Below are 13,333 nucleotides of genomic sequence, written 5' to 3' on the forward strand. Positions count from 1 at the left end.
ATGTGTGGCCACTGGGAGATCCTGCTTTCTCTGGCGGATAGAGCGTAGATATTCAGCAAAGCGGTCTCCCAGTCTGCATCGGGTCTCGCCAATATATAAAAGGCCACATCGGGAGCACCGGACGCAGTATATCACCCCAGTCGACTCACAGGTGAAGTGTTGCCTCACCTGGAAGGACTGTTTGGGGCCCTGAATGGTGGTGAGGGAGGAAGTGTGAGGGCACGTGTAGCACTTGTTCCGCTTACACGGATAAGTGCCAGGAGGGAGATCAGTGGGGAGGGATGGGGGGGACGAATGGACAAGGGAGTTGTGTAGGGAGCGATCCCTGCGGAATGCAGAGAGAGGGGGGCAGGGAAAGATGTGTTTAGTGGTGGGATCCTGTTGGAGGTGGCGGAAGTTACGGAGAATAATACGTTGGACCCGGAGGCTGGTGGGGTGGTGGGTGAGGACCAGGGGAACCCTATTCCTAGTGGGGCGGCGGGAGGATGGAGTGAGAGCAGATGTATGTGAAATGGGGGAGATGCGTTTAAGAGCAGAGTTGATAGTGGAGGAAGGGAAGCCCCTTTCTTTAAAAAAGGAAGACATCTCCCTCGTCCTAGAATGAAAAGCCTCATCCTGAGAGCAGATGCGGCGGAGACGGAGGAATTGCGAGAAAGGGATGGCGTTTTTGCAAGAGACAGGGTGAGAAGAGGAATAGTCCAGATAGCTGTGACAGTCAGTAGGCTTATAATAGACATCAGTGGATAAGCTGTCTCCAGAGACAGAGACAGAAAGATCTAGAAAGGGGAGGGATGTGTCAGAAATGGACCAGGTAAACTTGAGGGCAGGGTGAAAGTTGGAGGCAAAGTTAATAAAGTCAACGAGTTCTGCATGCGTGCAGGAAGCAGCGCCAATGCAGTCGTTGATGTAGCGAAGGAAAAGTGGGGGACAGATACCGGAATAGGCACGGAACATAGATTGTTCCACAAAGCCAACAAAAAGGCAGGCATAGCTAGGACCCATAAGGGTGCCCATAGCTGCACCTGTAGTTTGGAGGAAGTGGGAGGAGCCAAAGGAGAAATTATTAAGAGTAAGGACAGTTTGGTACCATTAGTGTTGTAGGAGTTGCCAGTCGGACTGTTTCAGCGTCTCTAGCTCTGGAGTTTTTCCACAGGGTTTACTCTGAAGTTATCCCCATGAGTGGGGAGAGGCGTAAAGCAGAGGAGGCTTGAGATCAGAATTTTTCTTCCAGATGAGCTGCCAACCATGGCTGATGAACCCCATCTGTCCGAAGCAACTGGTTTTAAGGCACCGCTGACCTGCCTTTGCCACTTCTCCTTTCAGTAGAAATATTTTGGAAAGGATCTTCAATCACAATATCTTTCAATGGATCCTGCCAGACAGATCTTCTGATAACAATGTATCCAGCTGTATTTGAAAATCAAAACATTGTTGAATGTTTTGTGTGGGGAAAGTGATAAAATAAGTGTTGAAAATCTGAAATAATAGCAAAATTCTGAAATTACTTGGATGAGTTTGAGAACTTGATGCTAATTATTTTTCACCTGAGGTCTGTTTACTAATACAAAAATAATCATTAAACATTGTCAAACTCTATCTCTCAATCTGAAAAAGAGGACAGAGGACGAAGCTCTGTCCTCCTTAGCAAATTAGCACTTACCTAATATTAACATTTGTTTCTACTTGAGTTCAAACATAATTGCTGTAATTTGCAACATCAGTTCCATGACATGAAACAACATAAGCATTAGGGTCATTCTGACTAAGCATTTAAAATGCTGTAATAGTTCACATTGGTATTTCATTAATCTTGTGTGTTTGCTGATAGTCTGCATTCACTAATTCATCAGTTAGAAATATTTTGGTGATCTTATAAGGAAAAGCAAATCAAAGGTGAGATACAAACTCAGCAAAACATGAGCTCCAAAATGAGACTTTGCTGCCCTCTGTTGTTTAATCTCAAATCAACTATTAAGTCCTTGGAGAAATTGACTTCGAAATTTTATATTTTTAAATGTGATAACTGTTGAGGGGAAATGTTTTTGAAGGCAATTGAGACCTTCTTTTTGTTTTGCTTTAGGTTTAACTGATAAAGCTCCATTAGGATTGATAGATACGCCCCTGTTGGATACTGAAGAAGAGGTGCACTGGTATTTTCTTCCTTTAGATCTTGTGAAGAAATACCCTACTGTAATCAATGAAGATAATTTGCTGTGGTTGTGTGAGGGAGTTGTCCTAATAGAAATTGGCTGGAGTAATTTTCGATATATAGGTAATTAACCTGCGATTATATTGATACTACATTACAAATATAAACCCTGTTAACTTTCTCACAGTCATTTAAGTTTTGTTGCTAAAATTAAGAATTCACTGTAAGGATTCACTGCTAATGTGATGGCCTCTCTGTAATGTTTCACTGCTAATGTAATGGTTTCTCTGTAGCAGCAATGTTTGGGTTATGACTAGAGGTAACGGGGGCTTTGGAATGTGCGCTATCCAATGAGAGGCCTGTTGTTACTTTCTTGTGGGTCTGAGAGAAGGTATTCGTGGTCTTTTGTCGTGAGAGGTGAAGAGAGAAGACGCAAGTGGAGAGAGTTGGTAGACCGCAGGGTGGAGTAGACTTGGACCGAGGGTCCAGGAGTCGATGCTCAGAGGAGGTCGATGGGGAACGAATGGATGGAACCATGAGCTCCAACGTGCATTTTAGACTGTTTCATTAAAATGGGTCCTTTTTCTTTTTATGTTCTTTACTAACCCTATAGTCAGATTAAGAATTATAAAGCTCAATTGTCTCTTTGCATATGGTGTGCTGTCTAATATTTTGCGGTACGGATTTGTAACCAGGCAACACATCACACAGCATCCACACAAACGAGATTTCTCAGTTTGGCTGGGACAGGCTGTCTTTCCCTAGACAAATGCATGCTAGCCAAACCTGATGGTTACACAAGTATTAATATGCTATCTGTACTCCATTTGCGCTGGGATTCCCAGCATATCATGAGCATCTTTTTACTGGAGAACCAGAAATAAGCTACACTTCCTGCAGTGTCACCTTGTGTTACAATTATCAACTGATCGTTGTCCTTGGTGTTTTCTGTACAATAACTGAATCATTTATTTAAGGAAAAATACAAACAAATGAAAGTGATTGTTTCCACCTTTAGAAAGGGAGTAGGGGAGTGGTTGTTCAAAAATACATCTTTACTTCCACCACCCCCCCCACACACTCTCTGCTTTCCACAGTGATTTCTCCCTCTGAGATTCACTTGTCCATTCATCCTTCCCACTAATCTCCCTCCTGACACGCATATCTGCAAGCAAGAGGTGCTACGCTTACCCATTCGTCTCCTCCCTCACCTCCATACAGGACCACAAACAATCTTTACAGCAGAGGCAACATTTCACCTGCAAATCTGGGGTTCTCTATTGTATCTGGTGCTCCTGATGCAGCCACCTTTACATTGGTGAGACCCAGTGTAAATTGGGGGACTGTTTTGTTGAGCCCCTCCACTCCATCTGTCAAAGGCAGAATTTCCCAGTGGCCAACTATTTTAATTCCTATCCCCATACCTGTTCCAGCATGGCTTATGCAGTCCATGGCCCATTCTTCTGCTATGAGGCCACTCTCAGGGTGGAGGAGCAGCCTCATATTCCATCTAGATTATCTTCAGCCTGATGGCATTGAACATTGATTTCTTCTTCGGGTAACTTTTTTTCTCTTTTTCTTTTCTCCATCCCCTTCCTTCTTTTACCATTCCCTACTCTGGCCTCTTACCTCTTCTCAACGGTCTGTTACCTCCCACTGGCGTCCCTTCTTTGCTTTCTCCCATGGTCCGGTCTCCTCACCAATTAGATTCCTTCTCCAGCCTTTTACCTTTCCAACCCATCTGGCTTCACCTATCACCTTCAAGTTTGTCCTCCTCTTCCCCCACCCCCGTTTTATTTTGGTACCTTCCCCCTTCCTTTCCAGTCTTAGTGAAGGTTCTTGGCCCAAATGTTGACTTTCATAGATGCTGCCTGGCCTGCTGAGTTCCTAGAGCATTTTGTGTGTGTTGCTCTGGATTTCCAGCATCTGCAGAATATCTTGTCTATTAGGTATGTACACCTTATAGGAGATGCAGGTTATGTGTCCTTATGGTATTTACTTCACTGAGGATAATAGACATTCTGAAATATAAACCATAATCTTGTGTATAATATTACATTATTACAGAACAGATCGTCTAAACAAGTTGCAGTAAACAAAATAGAAAGTTTTATACTGCTGTTTCCAAGATGAAGATTGCATGTCAGACCTTTGGTTTTATTCGATGAGCATGGTATTTGCAGGCTGATATTCTGTTTCAGATCTCCAGGTCTAATCTGGTGTCAAATTGCAGACGCTTTTCAATGAGGATTCTTGGTCTTTGGAATAAGGAAGCAAATTATGATTTTTAAATTAACTTAAAATGTAAATGTAACGTAATTTTATTTCTCAAAATATGTATGTCAATTTCAATAATTTTATAAAATGTTCCCAGAATTAAGATATGTAAAAGAAAATGTTTTCTTTATTGGCATCAACGTCCAAGAACTGTATTTCAGGTAAGGACACTACACAAAAGTATCTACCCTATTTTCTGTTTCCTAACCAGAATTGTGTAACAGACTTCAATTATTCATTGTACTTTCATAAAGCTTTTGAATTAGTTCCATCCCCCTGATTATCCCTGGTAAACCCTTATCAGATGGGTATTCCATTGCTTTTTTGTGCTTCCTTCATCTTAGTAAAAACTGTACACACATTTCTCTGATCTTTCTGGAGAACCAGAAATACACTACACTTAGTTCTGGTTCTTTTCAACCATTTTACAGCATGTAGTTAGAGAACATCCTACCTACAGTTTTCTACAACAAATTTTGTGTGAATGCTTTCAGCCAATATCTGATAACTATTTTTATCTAATGCATATATGCCTAGTGATTCGCAGAAATCCATTATTGGGTCCATTTTCCTCCTCACTCCTGTACACACTTCCTTAGTAAAATGACCTACAAGTCAATCATAATCTATATGTCAATGCAATTCCTATAAACAAGCTTTTATGTTGCTAAATTGATAGGTATCACTTTTTTCAGTTTAGCACAGAGAGCATTTTCTGTCCCTGCACTGAAGCTGTTTTGACTATCTTTTCCATCTCCTTTTTCTGTCTTAAGCATGCAATGCAAAAGCAAATTATAAAACCATTTGTTATTTATTGGGCAATGTTGATGGAATTTAAATCAATTATGTTGAACATTGAAGTCAACATGATCATTCCAATTTTGCAGCAAACTTCCTTCTGACTGGCAAACTTATTCTTCCTGACAAACCTTCAGAAACTGAAGTTCTTCTGAATGAAATGGAGTTGCTTCAAATTCCAGAGCTCATCAAAGCTGTGAAATCATACAGGAGAGACAGGGGTAAGTCCTTGTGTTCCCAAAGCACCTTTTGAAGTAAAATGTCCTACTTTTAGGATGAAAACATGACAAAGCTGTATAAGACAACAAATTAAAAACTATTGAGTTATTTGGCCATCACAAACAAGAGAAAATCTGCAGATGCTGGAAATCCAAGCAGCACACACAACACACGTGTCTCAGCCCGAGAAAACGACTGTACTCATTTCCATAGATACTGTCTGGCCTGCTGAGTTCCTCCAGCATTTTGTGTGAGTTATTTGGCAATATCTTTTTACAGATGGAAAAAAGAAATGTTGATTTCGGTGGTCTTTTTGTTTTAGACAATTGATGAACATTTAACAGTAACTGCCTATCGGGAAGATTATTTGTGCACAGTTTTTTTTGAATTAGTTTACAAATGTCATGGAAACTTTTCAGCGTACATAGTTGAGACAGAACTGATTAACATGTCTACCTTAATATCCAGAATGGAAAATATAAAAGCTTACAAAACGATTTTAAAGATTTGTAAGAACATCAATTTTATTTTAGAATATGTGCTTTGCTTCTCACTTCTGAACTCAACTTGTTTTGGGTAATTGTGTCCATAATTGTTTATACCTCCTAGACTCAAATTTTTTTTGAAAGGATAATGCTACTTTTTTTTTTGCAGTAACACCCACAGAGTATATAAACTGCTGTCAGATTGGATAGGAAAAAGAACGATGTTGTTGATAAAGTGTTTTCATAATATTTGAATGTCCCAAAGATTTTCTGCAGACAACTAAATACAATAAAAGTCTGATAATTTGGCACCCTTGGGATTTTACTTTTGCCAATGTGTCAGATCTTCTTGACTATCAGATGGTACTTGCACTATTTCTAAAACTTCCATTTTCTTTACACGTAACACACATAGGGAGTATGGAAAACAGAAATAAGTCAGTTACAGCTTGTTATACATGGCTGACAGTCCACAGATAGAGAGAACTTGGTGTATCAATGAGTAATTCAAATGCTTAACTTATCAAGATTTCTGAATTTTGGATGCTGAATTATCAGTTTTTTACTGGTAGAACAGTAATCCAGTATTATAATATAAGAAAGTTACTTGTATAATGTTTGCAGCAGCTTTATGGGAAACATTCAGTGCAAATCTCTTTACAAAGTAAGATGGGTAGATTTTGAATTGACTACTCAGCTATAAAAATATTCTTTAAAGATTAAAATAGATTTGAAACTTAATCACTGGTCCATAATTATAATTATCCACCCTAACAGCAAGTTGAAAATCAATGCTATTACACTTCATTATCAATTGCAATTTTGAGTAACATACTTCTCACTTTATTATGGCAGGTAATTCCAAAGATGTCTCTATCCCTGGCAGTTCTGTAAATCATTCTGAAGTGGGTTGTGAGGCTGTAGGCGCCATGGCAAGCAAACCATTATATGTCCTTGTCCTGGAATTATTAGTCAAGTACCCAGATTCAGCACTAGGACAGCTTTGCATTGAAAGCAGCCTTGATGGGATGAAACTATATATTTTTGGCAATGGAGTTCTTTTTAAACATGTCAGGTACTTTGTATTAGATTTGATATTAAATATGATTGATTCTAATTGTTGATTGATATCAAGTATAATTTATATAAATTTGTTTTCATAACTTTCACATAATATTGAACATTTCATTTCTCAAAGTAATTAAATACATGCTTGTGTTATGTGCCAGCAGCAATAGGCCACAGACTCAGTTTTTAATGTTAAACAACTACATTTTCAGTATCTACCCAAAGTACAGACAACTAAACAAATTACTCCCCTAAACAAAAATTAATAGTGCTCTGCATTTGTAGCTCACAAATGGTGTCAGGTTTGAGAACAGTTCTTCTTAAATCTTACTCAAACACAGTCCCAGAAATGGTAATCCAGATGATTCCAGAAATCCACGGAAACAGGTGAGGGAAAGAAACTTGTAAATCCACACTAAGATGTCCACTGAACATTTCTTCCTGATTGGTGTTGTGTTTGCTTCATCATGCTGTTTTTACACTCTTATGCTGGGTCCTACATCACTGAGGATAGTAGCATTTTTGGGGTTTGTTTTGTTAATCATTTTTGATTTATCATTGATAGTAAAGACACCTGTATTAGACTATAGCTCCACCTTTAGTACTCTTAATTCCAAGCAAACTCATTTCTAAACTCAGACCTGGAACTCAACACCTCTCTTTGCAACTGGATCCTTGACTTCCTGACCAACAGGCAACAACACCTCATCTGTGACTATTGCCAACCCTGCTGCCCCAAAAGACTGCATCCTCAACCCCTGCTCTGCTCCCCAAACTCTCACGAATACTTGGCCAGATTTTGCTTTAATTCCATCCAAAAGTTTGCAGCTGATACTACTGTAGTGGGCTGAATCTCAAATAGTGAAGAATTGGAGTATAGGAGGTTGGTAGAGAGCCTACTGGAATGGTGTTATGACCACAACCTTTTCCTCATCATCAGTGAAATGAAAGAGCTTGGTCATTGACTTCCAAAGGGGGCGATGGCAGTCAGTGCACCTGCTCCTGTCTACATCAACAGTGCTGAAGCTTCAAGTTTATAGCAGTAAACATCACCAGGTCCAACCTCATTGACACTATGGCCAAGAAAGCCTCTGCTTTCTCAGGAAGCTAAAGAAATTTGGCATGTCCTTTTTGATTCCGTCTGGATGCAACGCAGCATAGTATGGCAATTGCTCTGCTTTTGACTGCCAAAGAACTGCAAAGAGTTGTGGACACAGCGCATAACTGAAAGCAGTCTTCCTCCATGTAGTCTGTCTATATTTGTCATTGCCTTAGTGAAGATCCTAACGTGATCAAAGATGCCATCTACCTCTCTCCACCCCCTACCCCAACCCCTTCAACAATGGGCAGAAAAAACAAAAGCTTGAAAGCATGTGCCACCAGGCTGAAGGAAGGCTTCTATTCTCCTGCTATAAGATTGTTGGTCGGTTCCCTTGTCCAATAAGAGGGACTCTCGACCTCACAATTCACCTTGTTATGACCTTGCACCTTGTTAACCTGAACTGCACTTTTACTGTAATGGTAGCACTTTATTCTGTAATTGTTTTTTTTCTCCCTTGGACTACCTTGGTACAATGCTATAATGAATTGATCTGTTTGAACAGTATGCAAGCAAAATTTTCACTGTACCGTGGAACACTTGGCAATAATAAAATCAATTTATCAAGTGGAAAGTTCATAATCTGATATCGCTGTAATTTTTTGATAGTTGGTATGTTTTCAGAAAATAGAGATAATGGCTTTAGACTATTTGGCAGTGTTCTCTGATTCTGTAATAAAGCTGATGGCAAGTTAAAGTTAATGATGATTAATTCATCATTTGTTCTCATTTACTGTGTTGTGTCCATAAATTATCACTGTTTTCTTTCATTCCTGCTTTTACTTTGTATCCTAACTGCAAAAGATTGATATTATTTGTGTCTCCAGAAGCTGGTTAGGGACATGTCGTTTACCTTTCACTGAAGATATGTCTCAAATGTGTGCAGTTTGTGTTTATCTGGACCGACACGACAGCCTGTATCAGCCAATTAAGGATGCCATGCAACTTTATCTCCAGAAAAGAAGAAAGGAGTCGCTTGAATCAAGGTTGCAGATAAGTATGTTCATCTAAAATGCAGCAAATTTGCAAGTGGCAGGCAATGTTGAAAGAGCTGTTAGTAAAGCAAATGAGTTTGTGGGTTTCCTAAGTAGAAGCAGAGATCTTAATGCAGAAGGTACTTTTACAAGGCATTCATTATGCCACAACTGGAGTTTTGTGGTCAATTCATATTGCTGTGTTTTAGGAAGAATGTCAATTTAGAAAGAGCGCAGAAAGCATATACATGAATAGCTCAAATAGTGAGGAATTCAGCTATAAGGTTCAAATGAAAGAATAATTCCTAGATTAAATGAGGGTAATCATTTAATTTGACATGAACAGGAAGACTTTAGATAGACTACGGGGGAAAAATCTGTTCCTATAAGTAGATGGTTGAATGTCTTGAACACACAAATTCAAAGTGATTGTCAAATGATGCAAGGAAACCCTTTTTGCACTGTGGGTTCTGAAGTAGAACTTTTTGTAAGGGTGGTGAAAAGAGAGCTAATTGGGGCTAATTGGAACTAGCTGAAGGAAATTAATTTGCAGACTTCTGGGAAAAAGGTGGGGAATGGAACTGATTAGATTGTTGTGAGGGAAAGATAAAATATATGGACTAAATGGTTCCCTTCTGTTTTTTAAAATTTTCTGTACTTTTAATGAAACCAAGACTTTAAAATTTTATTTGCATGTATCATTTTCTATCTGCAGTAATTTGCAACTTTAAATTATTTAATTGGTTTGAGGTACCTCAAATGACAGTTGGACTGCTACTGTCAACAGCCATACACTTCTTCAGATTGTGAAAGTTTATGTAGGAAATTATTGGTACGCCACTTACCTGAATACCTTCCTGAAGGTAAGCTAATTTATTTTTCTGTCATCTGCTTTGTAGATAATTTATTCATCAGCATATATACCAGTTCTATGAATGTTGTCCAAAATAGTTATTTTAATGTCTTTTTGAGATGTAATAAATATATTACTGGCATTATTGATATTGTAATTGATGAAACAGGAAAAAAAAGTGTAATGTGACAAAAATATCTAAGCTAGTTATTCTCATGACCTGTAGTTCTAAAGCAAACTGATGTCATTATGATATAATAATCCCTAAATAGGTCAGGAATCTGTGATACAATTTAGGGTGGAGTGTGTTCAAGATGTTTCTGTCCCATATACTGCAAGTATAGAAACATAGCAAATAGGTGCAGGAGTAGATCATCCAACTCAGAACCCTGCACCTGCCTTCTCTCCATATCCCCTGATCCCTTTAGCCACAAAGGCCACATCTAACTCCCTCTTAAGTATAGCCAATGAACTGGCCTCAACTGTTTCCTGTGGCAGAGAATTCCACAGATTCACCACTCTCTGTGTGAAGAAGTTTTTCCTCATCTCGGTCCTAAAAGGCTTCCCCTCTATCCTTAAACTGTGACCCCTCGTTCTGGACTTCCCCAATATCGGGAACAATCTTCCTGCATCTAGCCTGTCCAATCCCTTTAGGATTTTATACGTTTCAATAAGATCCCCCCTCAATCTTCTAAATTCCAACGAGTGTAAGCCTAGTCGATCCAGTCTTTCATCATATGAAAGTCCTGCCATCCCAGGAATCAATCTGTTGAACGTTCTTTGTACTCCCTCTACGGCAAGAATGTCTTTCCTCAGATTAGGGGACCAAAACTGCACACAATACTCTAGGTGTGGTCTCACCAAGGCCTTATACAACTGCAGTAGTAGCTCCCTGCTCCTGTACTCGAATCCTCTTGCTATGAATGCCAGCATACCATTTGCCTTTTTCACCACCTGCTGTACCTGCATGCCCACTTTCAATGACTGGTGTACAATGGCACCCAGATCTCTTTGCACCTCCCCTTTTCCTAATCGGCCACCATTCAGATAATAATCTGTTTTCCTGTTCTTGCCACCAAAGTGGATAACCTCACATTTATCCACATTAAATTGCATCTGCCATGAATTTGCCCACTTACCCTAACCTATCCAAGTTACCCTGCATCCTTTTAGCATCCTCCTCACAGCTAACACTGCCGCCCAGCTTTGTGTCATCTGCAAACTTGGAGATACTGCATTTAATTTCCTCGTCTAAGTCATTAATATATATTGTAAACAACTGGGCTCCCAGCACTGAGCCTTGCGTACCCCACTAATCACTGCCTGCCATTCTGAAAAGGTCCCGTTTATTCCCACTCTGTGCTTCCTGTCTGCCAACCAATTCTCTATCCACATCAATACCATACCCCCAATACAGTGTTCTTTAAGTCTGCACACTAATCTCCTGTGTGGGACCTTGTCAAAAGCCTTCTGAAAATCCAAATATACCACATCCACTGGTTCTCCCCTATGCACTCTACTAGTTACATCCTCAAAAAATTCTATGAGATTTGTCAGACATGATTTTCCTTTCACAAATCCATGCTGACTTTGTCCGATGATTTCACCCCTTTCCAAATGTGCTGTTATCACATCTTTGATAACTGACTCTAGCATTTTCCCCACCACCGATGTTAGCTAACTGGTGTGTATTAGATGGTCCTGCTAATTTACCAGCCACTTAAGGAAGGTGATAACACAGCCTAAGATTCCACCTCTGTCCTGGTTTAGTATATGATAAATTCCACATTCTATTAGACTAAGAATGCAGTAATTTACCACATACAAAGTTAGGGCAGCGGTAGAACCTTGGGTTCACCCTGGAGTTTTAAAGTCTCAGCCAAATTAGTTTTATTATATATATATTGAAATGATCCCAACATTGACATTTTGGGAACAACATCTGAAAAAAACACAAGCATTTACTACTGTTTTTTTGTTTCCTCCTTTTAAGGCAAATTATAAGAGCTTTTCCACTAAGCAATGGCTATGTTGGAATCCAGCAAAACTTTCAATCCAGTAAAATACAAATCCCTGTTTTTCTAGACCTATTTCCTCTCGAACCCTTATTGTATTATCTGGTCCTATTATTTATAGTCAATGATGATTTCATGGCAATAAAGCCCTTTGGTATCTCATTTCAATAGCACCATTTACTGGGAGAATAGTCAACTGAAGTTATGTCCTTGAAGGAGAATAGGAAAGAGCTTGAATTGAACATCACTGTCATTAGTGACTGATTTGGTCTTTTTCTGTGCAGGCTCTACATAACTTCTTGTAAAATGAGAAATAGCAATATGATAGTGACTTTACCCCAATTAATTTTCTCTCCCATTGACTTCAAAGTAAAAGAGAATTATGATGGACACGGAAGAAGTTGCTAATTTGTTATTTCATATTTTCTGTTACTGCTTTAAAACAATTTCATCCATTCATATTGTGATGGAACTGCCAGAATATGTCCAACCAGACCTGGAATCCTTTATTGAAATACAACTTTTATAAACATGCAAACCCAAAATGTGCATGATGATAATATATTTGACAATAAAGGAGCATTACAGATTAGTCCCGTTTTATTTTCATCAACGTCCATGTGGCAGGAACCATTAAATATTGATCAGCATTAAAGAATACTGGGGCTGGTTCCTGATATAAAGATGTGAATGAGAGTGACTTTTTTCAGGGTGAGAGCCATTTGAAATCAACAACTCTCAACAGGAGTGAGTTATTGTTTGAAGAAGCATGTGAGAGAGTGGCATCTTGTAGGGCAGGAGCCATTTGATAAAGGCAAGTCTATTCAGGAGTAAGTCATTGCTTTAGGTAGCAAGTGAGAGATTGACATGCTGCAAGATAGGAGCCATTTGAAAACATCAAGTCTTGTCAGGAGTGAGTATTATTTGAGCGGCCCATTGTTGATGCAGGCAGGCTTTGGTTCAACAGGCTTCAGCAAGATCAGGTGTAGGCTAAAGACGCTGAGCTTTTGGAGTCATTTAGTTGATTGTAGGATTTAAGCTGAAGAAGTGGGAGCTAAAGGTATAATAAGTGTGGGCATGATGAAAAGCTCCTCCTGTGAGATGTGGGATTTCTGGATGTCGAATGGTCTTTCTGATAACTATATTTACAGGAAGTGCAGCCAATTTCAGCTCCTGGCTTGATAGGTTTAAGGAGCTGGAGCTGAAGCTGGATGCACTTGGGACCAACCAGGAGGCTGAGACTTTTACTGAAGTGGGCATACCTGGAGCGTAGGCTTCTCCCGGTGGTCAACCATCTCATATGTGAATTAAGGGGAGTAAGCACTCAGTGCAGGTTCCCCTGTGGCCATTTCTCTCAGCAACAAGTATACTCCTTTGCAGACTGTAGTGGGGATGA

General features: G+C 39.5%; 1 protein-coding gene across 1 annotated transcript in view; it reads left to right on the plus strand.

Annotated features, from left to right (window-relative positions):
• Positions 1 to 13,333, plus strand: part of LOC134356598 (BTB/POZ domain-containing protein KCTD19-like) — a 57,086-nt gene that overhangs the window by 18,036 nt on the left and 25,717 nt on the right. The window contains exons 4-8 of the mRNA XM_063067557.1: positions 2,081 to 2,272; positions 5,314 to 5,445; positions 6,784 to 7,003; positions 8,923 to 9,075; positions 9,821 to 9,932. Coding sequence (XP_062923627.1) covers positions 2,081 to 2,272; positions 5,314 to 5,445; positions 6,784 to 7,003; positions 8,923 to 9,075; positions 9,821 to 9,932 — 809 coding nt within the window. The remainder of the gene's footprint in view (positions 1 to 2,080; positions 2,273 to 5,313; positions 5,446 to 6,783; positions 7,004 to 8,922; positions 9,076 to 9,820; positions 9,933 to 13,333) is intronic.

The sequence above is a fragment of the Mobula hypostoma genome, chromosome 14, assembly GCF_963921235.1.
Source record: "Mobula hypostoma chromosome 14, sMobHyp1.1, whole genome shotgun sequence".
In the NCBI taxonomy this organism is placed as follows: domain Eukaryota; kingdom Metazoa; phylum Chordata; class Chondrichthyes; order Myliobatiformes; family Myliobatidae; genus Mobula; species Mobula hypostoma.